At 33.8% G+C, this 25,342-nt stretch overlaps 1 protein-coding gene across 3 annotated transcripts; it reads right to left on the bottom strand.

Annotated features, from left to right (window-relative positions):
* On the bottom strand, positions 1 to 24,665 carry LOC144980514 (lysosomal protective protein-like). Of its 3 annotated transcripts, XM_078928152.1 has the most exons (15): positions 24,582 to 24,665; positions 24,154 to 24,212; positions 18,788 to 18,972; positions 17,166 to 17,277; positions 15,096 to 15,143; positions 13,288 to 13,374; positions 12,003 to 12,161; positions 11,208 to 11,299; positions 10,652 to 10,751; positions 8,923 to 9,105; positions 7,817 to 7,959; positions 6,539 to 6,614; positions 5,275 to 5,361; positions 4,051 to 4,155; positions 1 to 2,780 (listed from the first exon to the last, which is right to left on the bottom strand). In XM_078928152.1, exons 3-15 carry the CDS (start codon positions 18,964 to 18,966, stop codon positions 2,691 to 2,693), a joined length of 1,461 nt encoding a protein of 486 aa, XP_078784278.1. In that variant the 5' UTR covers positions 18,967 to 18,972; positions 24,154 to 24,212; positions 24,582 to 24,665; the 3' UTR covers positions 1 to 2,690. The 3 variants fall into 3 exon arrangements, with proteins under 3 accessions (XP_078784278.1, XP_078784277.1, XP_078784279.1); XM_078928151.1 differs by lacking the exon at positions 24,582 to 24,665 and having other exon boundaries at positions 24,154 to 24,461; XM_078928153.1 differs by lacking the exon at positions 24,582 to 24,665 and having other exon boundaries at positions 24,201 to 24,308.
* Between the last annotated feature and the right edge of the window lie 677 nt (positions 24,666 to 25,342).

Here is a 25,342-nt window from a genome sequence, read left to right on the forward strand (position 1 = left end):
AAAAATATATTTAATCGATTTATTGCAAAACTTGTAATCGATTCATCTCAAAGGAAAAATAAATATTTCTTTTATCATAAATTATTGAAATTCAACTATATACATCATTGTCGATTTTACGTTTTAACATAGAAATGAAGGATTTTAAATACTACTGCATGTGCTAAAAATCACGAAGTATCCCAAAAGTCACCGGTCATTTCCAGTTGTTTTATAAAATACATACAATCTATTTACCACAATATATTATTGTGTGGTGGGATGAGAAAACCCGGAAAGATGCGCAAATTTCATAGTTATGCATGCAGTGGTATAGACCACATCTTTCTGATCATTTACCACTTTAAATTCTCTTTCTGTGTCTATTAGAACCCAAGTTATGAAATTTTTTTTGGAATCAAATTTGTTGCTATGGGAAACACTTTATCTTCGATTTTGGCTCATATCTTGAATCGAAGCTTGCCGCATCTTCCCAGGTTTTCTCAGCCAGCCTCACATTTTATATCAGTTAAATGATCAAACGTCACTGCTCCTGATGATAGTAAGTGAAATGAATTATGAAATTCACCTGAAAGAGATAAATCAGACTAAACAAATTTGTAGAATTACGAAATTTTGGATCCCCTTTCAGAACTTCATAAATATTTCTAAGTGATAAAAGCTTATTGAAAATGAAAGTAGATGCCAGAGATGTGCTCTCCTCTCACTGTGAGGGTAAATTGTTGATCTGTAAAGTTGAAAATGAAAGTAGACTACAATTTTTATCTTCTAAAAACAACGAATTCTTAAATTTGAAAATAGACAGGTCTGGATAAAGAAAGTATAAGAGGGAATCTTTAAAAAAAAATTAAAATTGAGCTTTTATATAGCGCAATATCCAGTAACCATGCTCAAAGGTCTTTACAAGGGGTCCCTGGCCAACAGCAACATTTAATATGTAGGACAGGACATGACGCCTGTTAGGAGATAAAACCACTTTTCCGGACAGACAACGCTGATAGCGGCCAGGTACTCAATTTACACCTGAGTACGGTGAGAGAATGTGAGTAAAGAGCCTTCTCCAAGGACTCAACTATGCACCGAGCGAGGCTCAAACCCAGGACCTTCCGATCCAAAAGCGAGTGTCATACCGCTTGACCACATAGCCGCAAAAAAATAAAAGAGAAATTTGGTCTAATGGTTTCGTTGAAGAGTGGTTTTCCAAAACTCCCTAAATCCGTTTTTCCCCATTTTCAGTGAGATATTGAGGATTATTTCTCCTATTATCTCTAATTCGATCTATAATTTTATAATATTTAAACTGCCAAATTCTCACATATCTAAGGAAAATCTTGTATCAATTGATGCTTTTAAAAATATTTTACAATTCAATTTATTTCATGGATGGAAAATCTCAAAAAAGTAGAAGAATCGACTTTACGAGTTTTGGAAAACCAGCCTTCATTTATGCTCCTTTTATATTATTACACACGTCGGAATTTCAAAATACACAAAGTGATTGTCATTTGAAAGACAAAATTTGTAAACATCGTCAAATTCAACACCGGATTCATCATTTTCTTTTAGATCTTATAATATAAAAATCATCATACCGAGTTCAAAGGCATGAAAAAGTCATTTGCATTAAAAAAAAAACAAATGCCCATATCGTAATTCAGAGTAAGATAAAATGTCAGTCAAATTCCCGTCATGGCATCATTCTGGAAAAAATGGAACTAACACTTGACAAACAGGACAAAATATGATGCCTATTAGGCAAGTTTACAATTTTGTTTTTCTCAACAGAGATGATACTGGTATCGGCCAAGCATTCATTTTATACCCGTGTATGGATAGAGAATGTAAATAAAAAGTCAAAGTCCTTCTCCAAGGACTCAACATTGAGCTGCCGCAGCAGAATTAAAACCGGGAACCTAGCGGTCTGAAGATGAGTGCCATACCACAAGACCACAAAGCTACACAAACCTCGGGGGTTGTTCTATTATTTGGACACTTGATGCCTTCCAATCGATGCATTGCGTTTATCTAAAAAAAACTCATAACATTCACCAGCCGGATATATAACATACCAACACACAAAACAATGTGTAACCTTAAACGTTTATAGTCATCAGACAATACAAGTTAGTGAGAACTACTCTGGCTAAAAACAATAACACAGAAAGAGCTGAGTGACATCTATTTCGTTCAATCTATACATTTCTATATAAAAATAGTCCTTAAGAGCCATTTCACCCATGGAGCCAGAGTTTATCCTGGTTCTATAGTGTGAAATGGACAATAGAAATTGCTTGCTATCCTTTGGATCGGATGCTAGTATATTGCAAAGTACTTTCCACCAGATCAAACGCAGACCCAGCAACCAAATCAATGCTGGGTTTGGGGGGGCGGGGTCAGAAAAAAATCTCGACTGCACCCGGGATCAATCTCGGTCCCTTTGATTGTAAAGCGAGTGCCCTACCAACTGAGCTATCGGGACCCCCACATAAGAGGATATGATTTTTCAGCTGTTTGAATAAAGAATTATAAAGATGAACAACATACCAAATACTCATTAAAAAATATTGTAAAACTAGGGAATCTTTTAACAATGGTAATAAATAAAAATTGGAAGATAAAATACACTAGATAAAATAGACCAGATAAAATACACCGTGTAAAAATATAAGCTAGGACTAAACAAACTGTAATTATTCCATAAAAGGTTTATCTTGAATGAAATTGACAAACAGTTCCAAGGCTTGAATAGGTTTATCTGTAGGAACCATGTGGCCTGCTCCCTGTGAACAATAGAGATAAGAAAAAATAAATCATTTTACAAGTAAATTCTAACATTTTCATAACACAGCACATTCGATGACTTGCTGTGGTTGACTGATATAGTATGTAGCATAAAAATACTTTTGAGCATTTATATAGCGCAAACATCCACTAAATGAGCTCAAAGCGCTTTACAAGGGGTCCCAAGCCAACAGCAGCACTTAACATGTAGGATGAGACATGACGCCTATAAGGCGATATTCCAATTTTGTTTCCGACAGAGACAACACTTTTTAACAGCCAGGTACTCATTTAACACCTGAGTATGGTGAGAGAATTTGAGTAAAGAGACTTTTTCCAAGGACTCGTCTATGTGCCGCTCAGAGAGGTACTCGAACCCACAACCTTCCAATCAGAAGGCGAGACGTGTCATACCACTGGACCAAATAGCTGCACAATATCCATCGCTACTTATACTGGTATCCCAAGCCAGAACAACATGTGTAGTTTGCCTAGCAGGTGGAACATGTGTAGCACACCAGGCAGGCAGATGTGTTTGACTGTGCTCTTGTTGATTTTGTGAAGTTTTGTGATTTTAATAAACTACTTAACATTTATTTCTACATTGAATTTTTATTCCACTCATTGGCCCATGTTTCAGTGAATCTTGTGATATAGATTTTACAACTTTTTAACTGAATGAAATATTTTAATCAACAAATATTTTAATGGATTTTATTCAATATGATCATTTTTATCCAAATCTTCGTGTGTCAGTTGATATTCTGGTTCGACATAAAATGTTCACAATATTGTTTATGTTTTTGCCATTTGATCAGACACAAATAGAAGCATAAAAATGTCAAAGGCAAGAATGAATATCTTCCAATAAATCTACAGACATTTAAAAAAAAATATATTTATGATGATTTATGATCATAACAATTAGTAACTATAATACACTTCAACAGTCATGACGTCACTTCCCGCGTAATGACGCATAGTAACTTAGTAACTGGTTCTAAAATATCGGAACAATGGCAGACGCCCTTATGAAATACTTCTCACGAGCATAAAAGTGTATCCAGAGGAGAAAAACATTATAATTCTGATTATGTTTTGACTCTTATACATTCTGATCACATGACATGTGAAAAAGTTCTAGCCAGCATGAAGAATAAAAAATATCGATTTTCTTTGTTTAGAACCAAGCTGCTCATTGCTAGGCAATGACGTGACATCAGACTATTGAATCCTATTATAATAATTAAAGCTACAGCAAGTTTTTACCTTCACAGTTACAAGAGTTAACTGGTCGTACTTTGTGAAGAATCCAGCCACTTGCTTGGATTTGTCTTCGGCTTTGTAATACCACATCTTTCTGTCAGATGGGTTCTGAATAGGAGGAAGAATAACAATAATATAATAATAATAATAATAATAATAATAATAATAATAATAATAATAATAATGATGATGATAATGATGATAATGATGATAATGATATAATAATAATAATAATAATAATAATAAATAATAATATAATAATGATAATAATATAATATGATAATAATAATGATAATATGATAATAATAATAACATAATAATAATAATAATAATAATAATAATAATAATAATAATAACAATAATAATAATAATGAAATTTATTTATATTGCGCCCAATCCTCTATACAATAAAACTCTAGGCGCATAACAATAGCATCAATCCATTCAAATTTGAATATGAATGTAAAGTCGAGTGGAATGAGGTGTCATCACTGAAATAATGGCAAATGTTGCTGCTTGAAGCTCGAAGAAATAAATAACAATAGTCAAATTGAGTGAAAGTCTGGGATTTCCTCTGATTTAATTTGTCTGTTCGTTTGTTTTTAAGGGTTTTGCGGTGCTTGCGACACATTTAAGTCATCTCAGCGCCAATAAAAAGGAAGAAAATGGGATAGTCAATAAAAAGTTATAGATTAACAATTTAAAGCACAGGAGAAAAAGTACGACAATGGAGAATGATTCAAATAGGGAACAGTTAATTGTAGATTCCAGGAGCACACTATCAGTAAAGGCAATGTGTGTTTGCCTCAAATCATACTCTCATTGATAACCCAGGCATCAGCTGCAGTGCAGCGCAGCAAATTGAGCTAGGGCGAGGTGACTTGCTAATTGAATGATTTCATTGTGAATTTCAATGAAAGGCACTTAACGGAATGACGTTAACTGTGTGCCTGAATTAAATCTTTTAAAAATACTCTGCAAGTTTAACAAAAGTTCAAAATCATAAGTGAAATGTTGTATGTTTAGCATTTTACTATTAGTTTACTATTTCAATGTACTTACTCACTACGAACCATTGTAGCAGCTCCAAAGAATAAAAACTTCCACTCCGGTTGATCTACTTTCAATGCCAGTCTTGTTACTTCATTCTTTTATATTAAAATACAAAACATCTTCCTATTCCCAATACAATCACATGAACAATTTTCATTTAAAAATCCAACAAACCTTTAAAGGAAGTCTGTCGACAAACCATTCCTCCATCATAAAATTACAGGCCATATCGACATCCCCATTGTAAATCATTATTCGTAGCTATCAAAAAGAAAAAGGGAGGAAAAAAATGGATTAATAGAGCAGTGCTGTTGTACTCTGTAAAAAAAAAAAAAAAATAAAAAAAAAAAACAACTAGGTCAAGACAGCTTTCATCATTATCATCATCATCCTCAAAGTTATTGATTTTATCATAAAGAACTGAATTTTCATTTCAAACAATAAGTATTGCCTGATAGGCATTGTTAAAGCGCTTCGACGTTTCGACATAAAGCCCTCAATAAATGTAATCATTATTATTATTATCATTATTATCTTGTTTTGTATTAGAAATCTTACAAAATTCATCATTTGGATGATCTGCCTTAGAAAACAGTGAAAGAATAATGATTTCGTAACTCTTATGTTCAAAATTACCAATTAAAAGAAGGCCATCTTACCAAAGCAACTAGACATACGAAACTCACGCATTCAAAGAAAAACCCACTCAAAAACACTAAAATTAAAATGCCTATCTGCAAACTTAAACATCTTCAAATATTCATTTGCGGGGTGCAGCATCAAAGACTGGAATGCTCTTCCCGAATCATGTGAGAACACAACAGAATTAGACACCTTCCAGCGAAGATTATCAAACTACACCAACAATGGCTGCCACATTCAACAGCTTTCTCCGTCGTCGAATACAAATATTCAGAATTAAGTCAACTTCGAGTAACATTCAAATTCAGAGATTCAGTACCTACTGGACATTATATTCATGGCGGTAAACATGAAACTTTGGGTTTATTTCTACTCTTTATTTTGGAAAATAAATACAACATTGAAAAAATCCCAAAGTTCGTATTTTGTAACATTTTAATTGTAAATTCACTTTAACTGTTCTTATTCATCCCGACATGATACAGTTTGAGGTGGTGAGTCTCAAATAACAACCAACAAAAAAAAAACAATATAAACATAAATACATAACTAAAAAAAACAGATTGACGACAGAGAAATATTCAGAAGACGATTATTTCTCTGTCACCGATCTGGTTTTCTAATAATCTATGTTTTTATTGTTGTAGGGGTTTTTCGTAGGCCGAAGAGGGGGTTTGAGCCAGAAGCGTTGTGTTTTGGTATTTTGTTCTTTTTTTGAAGATGTTATATTCATTTTTGTTTATTACTTTTTAAAGTCCCTACGGCTTCTAGCAGCAAAGCATCGTTTTGAGTTTACCTTGTGTTCCAAAGCCTTTTCATAGAATGAGTGCATGGTGGGATAGAGTTTGGTGTACCCGACATTCACTTCACCACTGTGGACAATGTAAACAATATCATACTAGGAGATAGATAAAATTCATTATTTTGGTTGAGCGGTTACTGGTTTGTATGTTTTTATTTTTATTTTTTGTCTGTCTGTTTGTTTTTGTTTTTTGTTTTTTCTTTGTTGTTGTTTTTCTTATCTGATTTATCGCATAATTTCTATATTCATTTGATGATACTTTTCATATGCATTCAACTTTCGATTGTTTACTTTACTCTGTTGCTTATTTAATGGAACAAGTTCTAATCCAAGCCATATTTTTTTAGCAGCTTCAATATTAATGATAGACGCAACATGTGAGATTCACCAGTTTCAAAATGAGGAAGTCAGCTGACAAATAATCAAGACACACAAAAGTGTATTATCCAAAAAAAAAATTTTTTAAAGCGTTTATAATTACATTTTGTCAAAATGTTGCAGCAGTGAGATGTATAGGGAGTGGGTGGTGGATAAAACAGGTTAAATTAGCAAGTGAATAGCTGTTACATAATAGAAAAAATTTTTTTTTAAAACAACCAAAAAAAAACACGAGGGGCAGGGGTAAGTAGAAGGGTCTGTCGAGTGGTGTTGTGGATGTTTTATGTTTTTAAGGGTTTTACGCCGCTTGCAACACATTTAGGTTATATCAGCGCCAGTAAAAAGGAAGAAATGAGATAGTAAAAAGTTCTAGAATTACAATTAAAGCATCCAAGAAAAAGTAAGACAAAGGGGAACTGGGAACAAATAGGTGTCAGATGTAGATTCCAAGAGCATACCACCAATGTACTTAGATCAGCTCAAAGTCTCACCCAGACACCAGCACAAGATTCCACTAAGAGGAACACACTCAAATGTTTACAAATCATATGTTAAAAATACAAAAATAACAGTAAATAACAGATAGATGATTTACAAGGAAAAAAATATCATGTCCCAAAACTATACCTATACATTCGACTGCTTCCCTCCCAGTCAAGGACTCCGGCCATGATCAGGACAAAACTAGGTAATCTCATTCCAAGACAAAGACAGAAAGCAATTGGAAAACAGATATAGGGGGATAGAAGACACAACGAAAACCACCTCCCTTCCCACTATGGGAGGTCAGGAAGCCCACCCAGGTGTTGTGGACACAGAGAGAGAGAGAGAGAGAGAGAGAGAGAGAGAGAGAGAGAGAGAGGGGGGGGAGGAAAGGAGGGAGAATTCACTTACCTGCATGCTGCCCATTCTCCAGCAAATGGGGATATATGTAGAGCTTCTCGGACTTTGGGTTCGTTCATGTACGTCGTTACAGCGGTGAAGTCCACACAGGGCGGTCCAGTTCTCAGCTTGTCACTGGGTATAAGTTTACGTTTCTGATCAAAATAAATATTTTTAAAATGTTGTTTTTTTATAAAGTCCTTCAGGGCCATTACGCCCATGAAACCGGAGTCTATCCAGGTTTGTATAGCGTGAGAAATGGACAAAAGAAATTGCTTCTTCCCTTTGGATTGGACGCTAGTCTATCGCAAAGTACTTTCTGGGGGGGGGGGGAGCAGAAAAATATCACGTCACCTGGGATCGATCTTGGTCATTTTGTATGTGAAGCGGGTGCTCTACCAACTGAGCTATTGTGACCCCCAATCCATTTTAAAAGAGCTATTTGAAAACATCACAAAAAGTTGTTTAAGGCATGCAATGGTAGGTTTAAGTCACAACATGAAACAACAGCTTGTAACCTGCAGGTCCTAGGTTTGAATCCTGCTGTGGGTGGTGTATAGTTGAGCCCTTGGAAAAGGCTCTTCTCTACGCTAAAGTATTTTCTCATTGCACTAAGGTGTAAAATGAGTATCTGACCAATAACAATATTGTCTCTTTTGAAAAAAAAACATTTATAATAGTACTTCCAAGATGGAAGGTCCCAATAGCTCAGTTGGTAAAACAATCACCTCACAAGCAAAGACATTGATCTTGGATTAAGTCAAGATTTTTTTTCAAACCCCCTTGTCCATCCAGCAGTGATTGTGTAGCTGGATCTCTTTGATCTGGCAGAAAGAACTTTGCAATAGACTAGCGTCTTATCCAAAGGGTAACACAAAATTGGTAATGTCCATATCACGCTATGGAAACGGGGATAAACTCCTGCTCCATTGGGCTGAATGGCTCTGAAGTACGACAACCTCCGAGGAGGAACTTTGTAAATTGTTTTTAAATACATGTAATGATACACATATAAAAGCTCACATCGTTTTACTTAGATGACAGTCATGCAAAAGACAATATTAGAATTAGAATATAAAAAAATAACATGAAATCATTCTTAAGCCTCTTACTCTTACCTCCATCTCCATTTGAGGTGTGTCCAGATATGAGAAGGGCCATCCAAAATAGGATGATTCAAACACACTTTCATCTGGCTGATACACAGTAGAGAAGCCAGTGTTACGAAAGCCTTTACATTCACTGTACAGGTTGTAAACATCGAGTCCTGAGGCCCATAACAATGTGGATATTTCAACCATCTGTTCCAACCAAAGTGAAAAACAAGAAATGGAAGTGAGTAGAAAATGTGTCCGAAAATAATAGAGAATAAAAACGTTTTACAACGATGGGAGTTGAACCCAGGTCACGAATGTTACAGCACCTTCCACCTAACCACGAGAGAGATGCTTTACAATTCACCTCTCCAAAAATAGTGATATCAAATGCAGTAACTGTTGTGTTTTTGACGGGATTAATATTGTGGAATCACTCAACTCAGAAATGTTAAGTGATATGTGAGAGAACAGTTTTATTACTGTGTATAAGTTAGAGTATATACAAATGTATCGCAACAACATTTTAAGAAGGAAAAACAGTATAAGTAACTCAACTATGGAAATTAAGGAACAAAGAATACATCCTTCTCGAGGGCATGCCACTCTGATATTTTTAAGCACAAATAATAGTTTAACAATGGACTTAATGAATAATAACTAATTAAGCTGTAACTAAAATCAATTAGCTAATAACAAAGGGGAGCAACTCTTTCCTAGAGTAACTCTATGTATAAGTCCATAACAGTAACGATCTTGAGTTCCTCTGGGGATTCCTTGTAAAATGCTTTGAGCATGTATAGTGGACATTGCACTTATTAAGATTCTCAAGTTAAAAACAAAAAATTGTTAACAGAATGTACATATCCTCTAGGTGTCGAGTGTTTCTGTTTATTTTCAATGGCTTGCTGAAATCTCATTGCAATCCTATAATTCTTCTTTCATTCCCAGGTGGCCATTCAAAACACTTATGCCGTTAACGACTTTTTCAAAAACTTCCTCGAGTACAAAGACAACGACTTCTACGTCGTAGGAGAGAGTTATGCTGGCATTTATGTCCCAACCTTGGCATCAGAATTGGTGGATATGTTTCCCAATATCAAATTTAAGGTATTTAATTAAATAAGACAATGAGGAAGATTTACAACAACAAAAAAAGAAAAAAAAAATAAGAGATTGGGGAGCGGAATGCTCTACAGTCGAAACCCATTCACCACCGACTGGTGGCTTGCATCGATTGTAGGGCACCCTCCCAAGGCCAGGAGGAGGTGTTGCACTAGTCGGGTTGTTTTGTTTGTTGTTCTTTGGGTTTTTTCACGGCTTTCAAGTTATGTTTTTGGTGTGTTCAAAGTTTTATTTAGTAGGTATAGTAAATGTAGGTACCACAAGAGACAAGTTTTGAATATTTAAAATTAATTTTTCTTACTATATTCATAAAGCATTCTGATAGTCATGGAAAACACTTTTTAAATTTTAAAAATCCATACATAAATAAGAAAATGAGAGTTAATTCATTTATTTATTTTTTTCACTGCTTTCAATTTATATTTTTGATATATTCAAAGTTTTATTAAGTATAGTAAAAGTAAAAGGACAGTAGAGGATTATAATATAACGTAATCTATTCCCTTGAACCTTATTAAAATCAACCCCATTAATGTTATGAATGATTGAGGAAACATACAGTGGGGAAATTATCCCGGCTGTAACATGTCATAAAATCTAGCTATTTTAACACGTTTAATTTACTGACCTGCTTCTTGCATTCTTGCTTTGTTAGGGCAGCCGATGTGAAATTGCATCTCTTGTGATCGCTATCAGGACAACAATTTTCCATCAGAAAATCCCAACGACTGAAAATAAGTAGAAATAAATCAACGGTGTCGTCAAACTTTGTGCCAACTATTTCTCTGCCATCTATAAACAAATATCATTCATTTATTATTATTATTATTATTATTATTATTATTATTATTATTATTATATTATTATTATTTATTATTATTATTATTATTATTATTATTTATTATTATTATTTATTATTATTATTATTATATTATTATTATTATTATTACTATTATTATTATTACTATTATTATTAATATTATTATTATTATTATTATTATTTTTATTAGTTTTATTTTTATTATTATTATTTTTATATAGCGCCTTACCCCGTATATCAACAAACTCAAAGCACTTAACAGAAACATGACAACTTTCACTCAAACATGCAACCACTCAAACTCAGCCTAACCATTCATAAAAGACAGTTACGGAACTACTACACAAAATAATTAATAACTTACGAATCCCCAATAAGTCCGTGGTAGTAGGCAAAGTAGACAGCCGAGTTGTCGTTGTCTGGGAAACTTGACAGGCCATTTCCAATACCAAAACCCTTTAATGTTAAAATATAGTTTGTTTTTTTAATGCATACAAAAACTTTAATAAAATTATTCATAAAAAGCAATGAACAAAAATGAAAATAACAGTTTTGAAAAAGAACAAAAATACCAAACACGGAACATTCTATGCTCAAAACCCTTCTTCTGCCAATAAAATAACAAGAAAAACATTAATATATTACTTATGAGATGGTATGGCAGAGAAATACTTGGCACGCATTGTCAGTAAGACCTTCTGGATCACAGTGCAATGCCTTAACCACTCAGCCACTTTGACACTATATCGTGTAGTAAGGGTTGCTTATTTTGAGTTTGGTAAAAGTACAATAACAATATAATCCGAAAAGACAAATTTCACTGTCAAATCTCGATAAACAATGAACAAAATGTGTAAATTCGTTATTAATGTATAATGATATATATTTAAAATTTATTTAAATATTAATAAAATAAATATATTATTATATATATAATATATAAAATATATAATATATATAATTTAAAAAAAACATAAAAAAATTAAATAAAAAAAATAAATAAATAAATAAAATAAAATCAATGAATTGATTTCAAAAATTAAACTTCTCAAATTGAAAATAATTCTTTCATTTAACCCCACCCCCCTTCCCCAATCTCTTTTTTTTTTTTTTTTTTTTTTTTTGTAAATCTTCCTCATTGTCTTATTTAATTAAATACCTTAAATTTGATATTGGGAAACATATCCACCAATTCTGATGCCAAGGTTGGGACATAAATGCCAGCATAACTCTCTCCTACGACGTAGAAGTCGTTGTCTTTGTACTCGGGGAAGTTTTTGAAAAAGTCGTTAACGGCATAAGCGTTTTGAATGGCTACCTGGGAATGAATGAAGAATTATAGGATTGCAATGAGATTTCAGCAAGCCATTGAAAATAAACAGAAACACTCGACACCTAGAGGATATGTACATTCTGTTAACAATTTTTTGTTTTTAACTTGAGAATCTTTATAAGTGCAATATCCACTATCGTGCTCAAAGCATTTTACAAGGAATCCCTAGCCAACAGCAACACTTAATATGTAGGGCAAGACAATACGCCTGTTAGGTTATATTACAATTTTTTTTTTTCAAAAACAGACGACATTTTTAAGGGTGAGGAACTCATTTTGCACCCAAGTGAGGTGAGAGAATGTGAGTAAAGAGCCTTTTTCAAGGACTCAACTATGTGCCACTCAGAACAGGACTCAAACCCCTGGATCTTCCAGTCAGAAGATGAGTGCCATACCACAAGCACACATAGCTGCAATTAAGTCATCAAGCATATTAATTAGTGTTGCTTTGTGGCCTCGTGGTTTGATGCTCACCTTCGGATTTTAATAACTGAATTGGCAAAGAATTAAATCAAATTTATTAAAAAGAGAAAAAGTAAGTAAGTAAGAGAGTGCAATAAGTATTGAAAAAAAATGGATATGAACTGTATATTTTCATAAAAAGTGTAAATCTATTTAATCAATAGTTTACACAGACCTGCCAACCCTTCATATTCCAAAAGTGGAATCAGAGCGTCAAAAAATAGGAATTTGAGACAAAAAAATAGGAATCTTTAACAATAGATAATTCTGCACAAAAAATGACCACCAACTTTTCCACCAAATACATAAAGACAGTATTCAGGAACAGCTGGCAAAACTACATATCACATGTATTAGGTAATGGAATGGGGAAGAGGGAAAGGAGTGCAATTAATTTTCCTACTTCTCTCCCTTTTGGCAATCATTTATTTTAAAATTCACCTTTTTAACCCCCCACCACCCCCCATTTTTTTTTCTTCTTACCATCATCATTTTTGAAAATCATAATTTAACAGACAATGGCGAAATAGTGGAAAAGGAAAAATGAAAATAGGAATGATTCCGCCAAAAGCGGAAAGGGTGGCAGGTATGGTTTACACCAATCTACAATGCTCTACAATGCTTATAAACGGATTTGATGCAAACTTACCACAGTGTCGTTGGTCTTGAATACTCCAGAATGGGCATACGAGTAGCCGACCATGACTGGTGACTCCAGGTATATGATGTTGGCTGCCTGAAATCAAATAAGGAATTCTCCATTGAAATATAATGTTAAAATATATATATGTTTTTTTTTTAAATACGGTTCACTGTTAACATTGTTCCGTAAAGCCTAGGTTAAATTTTTGCCAAGGAGTACAGAATTACTGGCAAATCTTAAACTAGTTTTTACACATTACACATTGATATACGAGTAACTTGCAAACTTTTTCTTAAAGCCTCTGGCGTGTCTTCTTGTCACAAAAGTAAAGCAATGTTAAACTTGATAAGTAACCGAATAGGGGACAGTGATAATGGAAACATTCTGAAGGTACGGCATTTAACAGGTACTACCCAATTCAACTCAGGTGTGAATGAGTACCTGACTACAGGCAGTGACAGATATTGTAAGAGTGTGTTAGTACATAAAGAACACTGTATGAAATTGAAAAATGGCTCCACATGGCCTGCTGAGGGAATAAATCAAACACTTGTGAAGCACATTGAGCATGGTTAATCTGTGGAAATGCTCTACATTGATGTTTATAGATAGAACAAAGTTGACGTCACTCTGATCTTTGTTATTGATTTTTGCCCCCTACGTTTATGAGTAATTCTCACTAAACTGCATTAATCAGACAATAAACATTCAATGCTACACATACTCGTAGTTTTGTGTGTTGGTCCATTATACTTCCGGATGGCAATGTTGTGAACTTCTTAGCCAAGCGCATACAATCTATATTTACTTAATCGTTTTTATTCAACTGAAGAGGTTAATACATAAAAACGTTTTGTTTTGTTTTTGTAAAGATAACTTACATTCCATATTTTTTCCAATCAGAAAAAGAATGTGTATGACACGCTGCCAGAAAAATATCAAATTTGGAAATTAGAAGGCAGGCCCTGGTGTCAGATAAAGATCTGAAAAAGTGTGCATGAAACAGTGCCAGATGAAGCGAGAAAGAAAAATATCACGAAAAAAAAACATCCTCAACAGGAGATCGAACCACTGCCCCCTGGTGTGCCTCAGCGGTTTGGTCTTTGCTTTGTACCTGAAAGGTACCGAATTCGATCACCCGCTGCTGCGCTGTGTGGCCTTGAGCAAGTCACCTAGACTTAGCTCAATTTGTGGCCCTGCACTGCAGCTGACGCCTGGGTTATTCCAGTCTTCCCTTGGAATAGACCCTCTAGACAAATTTCCCCTATGTGTGTGTGTGTGTGTGTGCTTTGCATGTCACGGTTAAAGATATATATTTGTACACCACATGAGTGCATTTAAGTTTTACATACGCACTTTTTCAGATCTTTCTATAGGGAATGAGATTAGCAATCCCTTGATTGGACGTCACCGGCGTAGAAGTTATTAGAGAGAGAACGTCAATATGGTTTTGCGCATGCGTCTCTAGTCCTCGCTTCCGGTGAATGCGGCATGAGACACTTCACCGAAAGCGAGGACGAGAGAGACGCATGCACAAAACCATGTTGACGTTCTCTCTGTAAGGTGACGTCCAAAGGGACGCTACTCTTCCGCTAATCTCATTCCCTATTGCCAAACAAAGAGTAGAGAAATTTGCAAGAAAAAAAATCATATGAAAACCGATTTTTTTCTTGTATTATTTCTGCTTTATCTGGTACTCTTTCATTTAATTTTTTAAAATCTTACACCAGTGCCTGCTCCCTAAATTGTCATTTTTCCCACTACAACAGACATTGGTACAGAGTTCATACAGATAGAAAAAAAAATCTACCCACCTGGTTCCATGAATAAGGGTTGTAAGTCAGTGATCCATTAGCATGGACCTAAAATAAAAAGTAAATGTATTTTCCATTATCAATGCATTTATATCATTAAACTTAATATCATTTATATCATCTCCATCATTATAACCATCATCACTATCATGATAGTCGTCGTCATAGTTGTCATCATCATCATCGTCATAGTCATTCCTATCACTAACATTTTAACTCTAGCAGCATCACCATAGAGTGTAATTCTTATCTACAATCATCATAATTGTATAATTGTAGCGTAATGTCGCATACAAACCAAACACACATTTCCTGAGGTTTGTGTGCGGCTATGGCGCCCTTGCGGTATGACACTCGCTTTTGGATTGGAAGGTCCTGGGTTCGAGACTCGCTCGGCGCATAGTTGAGTCCTTGGAAAAGGCTCTTTACTCACAATCTTTCATCGTACTCAGGTGGCCATTAACAGTGTGTCCATGTCCGAAAAAAAAAATGTAATATCGCCTAACAGGTGTCATGTCCCATCTTCAATGTTAAGTGTTGCTGTTGGCCAGGGACCCCTTGTAAAGCACTTTGAGCACATTTAGTGGATATTGCGCTGTATAAAAGCTCAATTTTTAAATTTTAAGTGTAAATGAACAATTTCTTTAGAATTCCTCCTTGACTTCCATTCACTAATTTTATCTTCTTTTTTTTTCACCTTTTCATAGAATTAAAGTTTTATCATTCATCTTACTCATTCTATCTCCTTCAAAAGTCAACTGTTTGCACTTTTTCCTTTCACTTTTGTCAAGCAATGAAAATTACTATAGATTTCAATACTGCTCTCCATATCAGTAGTCTCATTGGTTAGGAGTCCTTTAGAGCCATAAGACTCATGTAGTCCTTAAAAGCCATTAGGCCAATGGAGTCAGAGATTATCCCGGTTTCTATAGCGTGAAACAGACAATAACAATTTCTTGCTATCCTTTGGATAGGACATGACTAGTCTATCGCAAAATATTTTCAACCAGATCTAACAAACTCAGCTAACCAAATCACTGCTGGGTTGAAAAAAAAATCTCGACTGCTCTTGGGATCAATCTTGGTCCCTTTGCATGTAAAGCGAGTGTTCTACCAACTGAGCTATTGGAACTCCCATAAGGCTCACATAGCCAGAGTTTATCCCTGGTTAAAAAGCGTTGAACAGACAGTAAGAATTGGATTCCACCCTTTATATAATATGCCAGTCTATATCGCAAAGTATGTTTCACCAGATCTAACAGATCCAGCTATCCAATCATGCTCAGTGAATGGAAAATGCATAATTTTTTATTTTTTTTGGACTAAAACCTGGACCAATGCTCGTTCCTTCACTTGCTAAGTGAGTGCTCCACTTCTTGGATATATCAAGAACCTGAGTCATATTGATTCAACAATAACAAAAGTTTAAGAGATACAAAGCTGCTAGAAGCTGTGGACTGTAAAATGTAATGAACAAAAATGAATAAAATGCAGAGCTGTCTACTTGAAATTTCAAAAATTCATAGTTTCCAAGGGAAAATAGAAAAAGTCACTATAAATAGCTTTAGAAATAAACAATTTGCTCTCAGCATGGTCCATAAATGCTCCAAAGTCCTGAATATATGTTCTAAGAAGCTAGACTTTCCTTCTCAACATGATTTATTGAGTCAAAGAGACCTATGCAGCTCTGTAACTGGATTTTTTCGTAGTATTAGGCAGGTCTGTAAATGCCAAAAATGGAACAGTTCAGGCTTAAAACCAACCCTATTTCAGCAAATGATAAAAACATTAATACATCACTTTAATTTCAGACAGACTGCAGAAAAGTATTTCATCGTATTGGTTAGATCTAACAGACCCAGCTACCCAAATCACTGCTAGCTGGACCGGGGGGTCAGAAAAAAATCTTGGACTTCACCTGGGATCAATCTCTGTCCCTTTGCATGTGAAATGAATGGTCTACCAACTGAGCTACAGAGACCCCATGAGCTTTATTTACTGCTGACATTTTCATTATATACTTTATGCATGCATAAACGCAATCTGGGACACATCAATGGCTCTACCTACACGAAATGGTCCGTTTTCGGTGAGTAAAGCCATATCAGAACTGCACCCAGGACCTCCAGTCAGCCACAACACAACGGGGTCTGTTTTTGGATTACTGGAAGATTCTACAAACCTGAATGAGAACAAATATGATAAGCATAAGCAAACAAATTATTCTTCCATTACAAGACAAACAAACAAAAACAAAAAAACAAAACTCTTTCATCTTAGCAGTACAGTGTATCATCTCGTTTGTATTCAAGCAACACTGAGTATGGTAAGTATCACAAATGGTGAAAATGATTGTGAAACTCTGGCCCCAGCATTGTGTCCTTGGGTACATGACCCCATTCAACTCAGGTGTGGATAACTACCTGAATTCTGGCAAGGAGGGACATTGTAAGAGTGCTTATTCAAAAAAACAGCAAAACGGAAATAGTGGCCACATATAACATGCTAGAGTAATAAGAAAAAAGCATTGCGAGGCGCAGTCAGGGTGGTTTATCTGTGGCAATGCACTCTATAAAGAGTTCATTGGAGGCTTTTCACCTCTGTAAATAAATTGAATATGATTTATGCTTGTAGTGAAAATTATGTAATATTGTTAGGAGAAATAAAACACATTCCAGATTCTATCCCAATCCGTCATTTGTTTTTCAACTAAAAAAAAAAATTTAGCTTTTATATAGTGTAATATCCACTAAACATGCTCAGAGCGCTTTACAAAGGGTCCCTGACCAATAGCAACACGTAACATATAGAACAAGACATGACGCCTGTTAGACAACACTGTTAACAGCCAGGTACTCATTTTACACCTGAGCACAGTGAGAGAATGTGAGTAAAGAGCCTTTTCCAAGGACTCAGCTATGCGCCGAGCAAGGCTCGAATCCAGGACCTTCCGATCCGAAAGCGAGTGTCATACCACAAGACCACATATCCGTACAACTAGATGAGGAACTTCTCACACTAGTAACACAATTCTGCTAAAACAAGACGCAAGTGTCGAAACCTTTGATGTCGTGATTTTTAAATGACTTTGGTATAACCAATATAGTTTCTTGACTAATAGAGCAATTTTCCATAAACTCGGTAAGAATAACATAAGGTCTTGTTCTTCTTGCTCATAAATTTTCGGATATTTCTATATTGAACTATCGTCATAATTTTTTCCGTCTTTTTTTTTTTATCTTGCACCCTATATATGGATGTGTGTGCTTGTATGCGTATGTATGTATATTACTATGTGAAACAGAATATAACCAAATGAAAAATTGCTCTAAGGACACTAAAGATATAATAGCAACATTACTTTTATATCATTATTATTTTCATTATAATCATTATTAACTTGTTTGTAATTATTATTGCTGTTACTATTATTATTATTATTATTATTATTATTATTATTATTATTATTATTATTATTATTATTATTATTATTATTATTATCATCATCATCATCATCATCAACACCACCACCACCACAATTTTTATCATCATCATCATCATCATCACCACCGCCACCACAACCACCATTTTCATCATCATCATTATCACCATAACCATCACCAATACCATTAGCATCATCATCATCATCATCAACACCCCAATCACCGGAATCATCATCAAAACTATCTTACCAATAATGCAGGTATTTATCATCCTTGTTATCTCCCTTGAGATAGCCTGAGTACTGTTTAAAAGGCGGTTGTTTACTCAATCCTGGCAGCTTTTCTATCAAATCTAAAAATGGGGCAGCTTGACTAACCGGAATCAGGCAACAGAGCACTGACACAACCGCTGGTAAAAGCGACCACATCGCGTTCTGAAAAATATAATAATAAAAAATCAATATATAGATATTTTTTAATATTTTCTTTTGTTTAGTTTTTGTTGTTGTTGTTGTTGTTTTGTTGGGGTTTTTTTTTTTTTTTGTTTGTTTTGTTTTCGTTTTTTGTTGCTCTTTTTTTGTCTTTTTGATTTTTGTTGTTGTTTTGTTGGGGTTTTTTTGGGTTGGTTTGTTGTTATTTATTATATTTGAAATGTTTATAATTAGCTGCTTTTATAAAAATTTGAGCACTATTATTTCATGGTTTTTGTCTTTATAATATATATATATAATATATATATATATATATATATATATATTATATATTTCTTCCTTATTCTAGGTTCCATGCTGGTCCAGGCTTCGTATCTGCATGAATTAATCTTCTTCCATCTTCCTGTTCTTGCCTTTTCAAACAGCATATGGATTGTTATGCTGTGAAGCCTTCAGTTGGTCTAATGAGTGTTTTTATTTGTCTCCTCACGGGGTGTTTACCAGGTATTTTTCCACAACTTGCAGTATTCATATTTATCTATTCTTTACTTATTATCGAAAAAAAGATAGATAGTTGTGATCACTGATATTAAGAGTGCATTAGTTACTTTGTTTGTGTATGTTTTGTTTTAGCATTCTTCGTTCGTTTGTGTGCATATATCGTAATTCTCTGCATCCTTCTCAAGCACACATAATAAAAGCTTCAATGTTCTTTTTTTTCCCGCATTTGTAGTCATTTCGCATCCTAAGACAAAGATTGGCTACAATAACACTTCAAGACCGGAATCTAATCCAGAACGACATCTTTTGTTTCAAAATGTTTCCCAGGTCATGAACTATTGGTTGAGTTTTACTTGCCTATTCTCGGTTACATTTCCATCTTTTGTCACTATTGAACCTAGTATTTAAAACTTTTTCTACGTGGTAAGTTTGCTCGCGTGATTCGTTTATTGCAGGTGTTGTTGTTTTCGGGGTTTTTCTGTATTACCATGCATTCCGTTTTGGTGATATTCACTTCCATTCCCTTGGCTTCACTATCTACTACCACTTTGTCAACAATCTTTTGAAGTTGGATTTCTGATGTTGCAATGAGTACCGTATCGTCTGCGTATCTTATATTATTTATGTTGTGACCTCCCACTTTTATTCCCTCCATATTATTTATGCCCCTCATGATTGTTTCTTGGTATAGATTAAACAGATCTGGTGAGGCAACACACCCTTGACGGACTCCTTTCTTAATAGGAATGGAATTTCCTGTAGAGTTTCCGATTTTGATAGATGCCTGCTGGGTGTAGTATAATGTTTGCATGAGTCTGAGGTCTTTCTCATCAGCGCCAATGGAGTGCAGTTGTTTTAGTATTTCTTCGTGGCGTACTCTATCAAAAGCTTTTTTGTAGTCGACAAAACAGAGGTATAGTGGGGTCTGAACCTGTATAGCTCTTTCACTTAAAACACGGAGGAGGTATATTGCGTTCCTTGTCCCTCTGTCAGGTTGGAATCCATATTGTTCTTCTGCGATTTCGGGGTTAATCTTATTCCTTAGCCTGTTGATAATTATACGCAACAGTATTTTGTTGATGTGGCTTATTAAACTTATAGTTCTAAAATTTTCGCATCTGACTGCACCTGCTTTCTTTGGTATTGCTATGAAAATAGAGCTACATATTTCATGGATTTTCCGTATTGTATATATATTAATAATATTGAATTATCAATTGTAATCTCTAGCTTTTAATACTCTACAGATTATTACATCAGGGAACTGTTGCTTTTACATCCTCATATCGTTCATGCATGTTTCAATTACTTGTGTGATGTTTGTGTACGCTAATGGTATATTTGAATATCAGTGTGGTTCATTTTATTTGGATAATTGTAAATTCGCTATGTATTCTAGACATGGACTTTCTATATGTGTTCTTCAAAGATTTTACATATCCTTGTTTTTTTTGATACAACAATATATATATATATATTATGAATAGATAGATAGATAGATAGATAGATAGATAGATAGATAGATAGATAGATAGATAGATAGATAGATAGATAGATAGATAGATAGATAGATAGATAGATAGATAGATAGGTAAATTAGTTAGGTAGGCCAATTTAATTCACAATGAGACTTTCTAGGTTTTGTCAAATATTTGTAAATTTTGAGGTCATTTTGTGGTCAAGGACGATGAAATAAAAAAAAAAAAAAAGAAAAGAAAAGAAAAAATAAAGAATTTTTTTTTTAAACCCCAATAATTTTCATTGTAAGACCCTAAGGACAAATAAATTATATACAATTAAAAACTACCGTTACATAATTTTAGAGTGAATAAGTAATAGCGATTTGAACACACTCTGCTAAAGTATGCCCATGCTTATAACATAATAATAATATAAATTTTATAACACATTCTATGGTATCACATAACATGATTTGCATTTATTTCCATACACTAATAATTTTTAAAATCTTTTTTTTAACGATAGGGGCTGTAGACGTATTGTATCTATAGTGGAGTTCTTTTGTTTTGTTGTTATTGTCGTTTTATTTTTGTTTTGTTTTTTGTTTTTTATTTTATTAAAATTCACCTCAGTTGGTGGCAAAACACTTCAAACACTTCACGCATGACTGAGTTTGATATGAAAGCATTTATATCAATATCACTGAATGTTTTCGTCGTCGTCACACACAGCTATATATGTAAAGAGTGCAGTGGGAGATGATGGTGTAAGTAGCGTGCTTTGTGATTAAACATCAGGTAATACAATATTTAATATATGAAAGTCAACATTATCACCATCATCATCATCATCATCATCTTCAGTATGATAATTTCCATTCAGAATCAATAAAGTATATCTTATCTTATCATAGTTGGCATAGTTATCATAATAATAATAATAATGATAATAATAATAATAATAATAATAATAAATAATAATTATTATTAATTATTATTAAATTAATATATATATATTATTATTATTATTATTATTATTATTATTATTATTATTATTATTATTATTATTATTATTATTATTATTATTATTATTATTATTATTATTATTATTATTATTATTATTATTATTATTATTATTATTATCATTATTATTATTATTATTATTATTATTATTATCATTATTATTATTATTATTATTATTATTATTATTATTATATTATATTATTATTATTATATTATATTATTATTATTATTATTATTATTATTATTATTATTATCATTATCATCATCATTATTATTATTATTAATTTATCATTATTTGTAGTAGTAGTAGTAGTAGTAGTAGTAGTAGTAGTATATAGTAAAGTAATAGAAGTAATAGTAGTAGTAGCAGCAGCAGTAGCAGCAGTAGTAATAGTAGTAGTTGTAGTAGTAGTAGTAGTAGTAGTAGTAGTAGTAGTAGTAGTAGTAGTAGTAGTAGTAGTAGTAGTTGTTGTTGTTGTTGTTGTTGTTGTTGTTGTTGTAATAGTAGTAGTTGTTGTAGTGGTGATAGTAATAGTAATAGTAGTAGTAGTAGTAGTAGTAGTAGTAGTAGTAGTAGTAGTAGTAGTAGTAGTAGTAGTAGTAGTAGTAGTAGTAGAGTCCACTCCAGATAATCGCAACACCTTGGGATAAATGAAAATGTTGCGACCGAAGTTGCAAGTAACCAAAGTTGAGTTTCCTGTCCAGTATTGCAACATTTTACACATATATGGTAAACTCAAACCATTTGTTGTAAACATTGTTCTTAGTCACCACAGACCGAGCAATTTGATTGAAATAAAAACCATATGGAAGCCCTGTATAGATTTTGACAAGCAAAAGCATCTTTGATGCAAGCCGACATCTTATTCAGATTGGATTCAATTTCACTCTTTTATTCTCAACGTTTGTAAGAGTCAAAGAGATTAGCCGTGATGAGTGGCAATTGAGCTTTAAAAAATAAAAAATTGAGCGTTATCAAAGCGTATTATCCACTAAATGTGCTCAAAGCGCTTTACAAGGGGTCCCTGGTCAACAGCAACATTTAACATGTAGGACGAGACATGACGCCTGTTAGACGATATTACAATTTTTCGGACAAAGACAACGCTGTTAACGGCCAGGTACTCATTTTACACCCGAGTAAGGTAAGAGAATGTGAGTAAAGAGCCTTTTTCAAGGACTCAACTATGCGGCGAGCATGAGACTCGAACCCAGGACCTTCCGATCCGAAAGCGAGTGTCATACCACTAGACCACATAGCCGCACAATAAGCATTAAACCCCGCTCACAATCGATTCTTCAACCTATCATGATTTCTCCCATGATGAAATTAATCATGATATTTTTTGGATGGATCTCTTGAAGTTACCAATTTTTGAGGTTCAAAATTTGTTACTATTACTATTAACCGAATTTTGTTGCAATTAACCAGTTACTTTATATATAATGAATTCTGTTTTTGGGAAATGTTGCGATTAACAGATTTGCGATTATCCGGAATAGTAGTAGTAGTTATAGTAGTATTAGCAGTAGTAGTAGTAGCTGTTGTAGTATAGAAGTAGTAGTAGAAGAAGTAGTAGTAGTAGTAGTAGTAGTAGTAGTAGTAGTAGTAGTAGTAGTAGTAGTAGTAGTAGTAGTAGTAGAGTAGTATTAGTATCAGTAGTAGTAGTAGTAGTAGTAGTAGTAGTAGTAGTAGTAGTAGTAGTAGTATGTAGTAGTAGCTGTAGTACTAGTAGTAGTAGTAGTAGTAGTAGTAGTAGTAGTAGTAGTAGTAGTAGTAGTAGTAGTAGTAGTAGTAGTAGTAGTAGTAGTAGAGTAGTAGTAGTAGTCGAAGTATTAAACGTGAATCTAATATTTTCCAATAACTTTTTGATATTTCAGTTGAGCAGAACTTTTAAAAGTATTGTTTGGTTTATTTGGCTGTCCACTTAACGTTCATGTATTTATAAGTATCAAATGATTAAAGTACAGAAAAAAAATTATATTCAAAAGTTTGATTTTTGTAAAGCATGGGATAACACTTTTTTTTTAATTTTAAAGTATAAACATTTCAATCGAAACTAAAACAAAATAAGTAAAAAGACTATATATCACTATCAAACGATGTTATTCAATCTGAAAAGACATAGGCCTACTTCTGGAGAAAAAATGATTTTTTTAAATACGTATCTAAATGTACATATCTACCTTCTCTACTTACTTTTTTGCTGTTTTGTCGGTTTCTAAAAGAATTCTCAACTCACTCACCGATGTCTGTAACTGTAAGGGAAATAAGAAAAGAAACTGATATGAGGTTTTCCAACAATGTGAGCGGTGAAGAAAAGTAACTTTTATATTGTTATTTTGTTTGAACAGAAATCTCGGCCAATGATATGAAAGCTTTGTCAAAAATGGGTGGCAAAAAATCGGGCCGCAAACAATTAAGTTAAAGATAACGAAGTTGAAGTCTCAAGGAAATGAGTCATCTAGGATCTAGATGCTCTAGTCCAGGATTTATGTAATTACTGTAAATGTAACCGTTTAAGAGCGAATGAATATTTTTAAGTATAAGGTCATTGTGATAAGAGAATTAAATTATCTCATAATTATTGTTTTACGTCATTTGTCAACTCGTCGAGTCTTCCTTACCTCACTGCCCCAAGCTAAATAGTTTGTCTATGTTGATTGTTGATGCGTCTTACTTTCATTCTTTCTATAAAAACTGATAAACTGCAAAACTATAGGCCACAATTTTTAATTCAGAAAAGTGAGTGGAGCAGGCACTTATGTTGGTAACAACAAGATATGAAGTGAGTAGAAAAGTGCCAGAAGACAATAGAGAATAAAAAAAAATTTTCGCGGCGGTGGTGGGTTTGAACCTGCGACCTTATTGGTACGACAACTCCGCCTAGCAGGTGAGAGCGTGGCTCTACCGTGTGAGCTATCCACGAACACAAAAATATTCGTTTCAAACCCAAAGTCATTTCTAGATCCCTCTCTCACCCACTTCTTGAGATCGCCGATTCGTTCGCCACCATCGCGAAGTAATTTTGACCAGCAGTTAAGCTTAATAGCCAATATTCTCATCACAAACATATAACATAGAAACGATTGAGACATTGAGTATGCTCCGGTGTATGGGGTGAATTTTTAATTCAGAAAAGTGAGTGGAGCAGGCACTTATGTTGGTAACAACAAGATATGAAGTGAGTAGAAAAGTGCCAGAAGACAATAGAGAATAAAAATTTTTATTCTCTATTGTCTTCTGGCACTTTTCTACTCACTTCATATCTTGTTGTTACCAACATAAGTGCCTGCTCCACTCACTTTTCTGAATTAAAAATTCACCCCATACACCGGAGCATACTCAATGTCTCAATCGTTTCTATGTTATATGTTTGTGATGAGAA

This window comes from Berghia stephanieae, chromosome 10 (genome assembly GCF_034508935.2).
Source record: "Berghia stephanieae isolate SIO BIC M18660-M18661 chromosome 10, UCSD_Bste_1.3, whole genome shotgun sequence".
NCBI classification, from domain to species: Eukaryota; Metazoa; Mollusca; class Gastropoda; order Nudibranchia; family Aeolidiidae; genus Berghia; species Berghia stephanieae.

Bases quoted from the DNA above. Each gene is read 5' to 3' on its own strand.
- LOC144980514 (XM_078928152.1), bottom strand. From the start codon at position 18,966: ATGTGGTCGCTTTTACCAGCGGTTGTGTCAGTGCTCTGTTGCCTGATT. The intron at 17,278-18,787 runs GTAAGATAGTTT...GTTCTCATTCAG, and splicing joins GATAAATACCTGCATTATTG to GTTTGTAGAATCTTCCAGTA. The intron at 5,362-6,538 runs GTAAACTCAAAA...TCTTTTTGATAG, and splicing joins AAAAGGCTTTGGAACACAAG to CTACGAATAATGATTTACAA.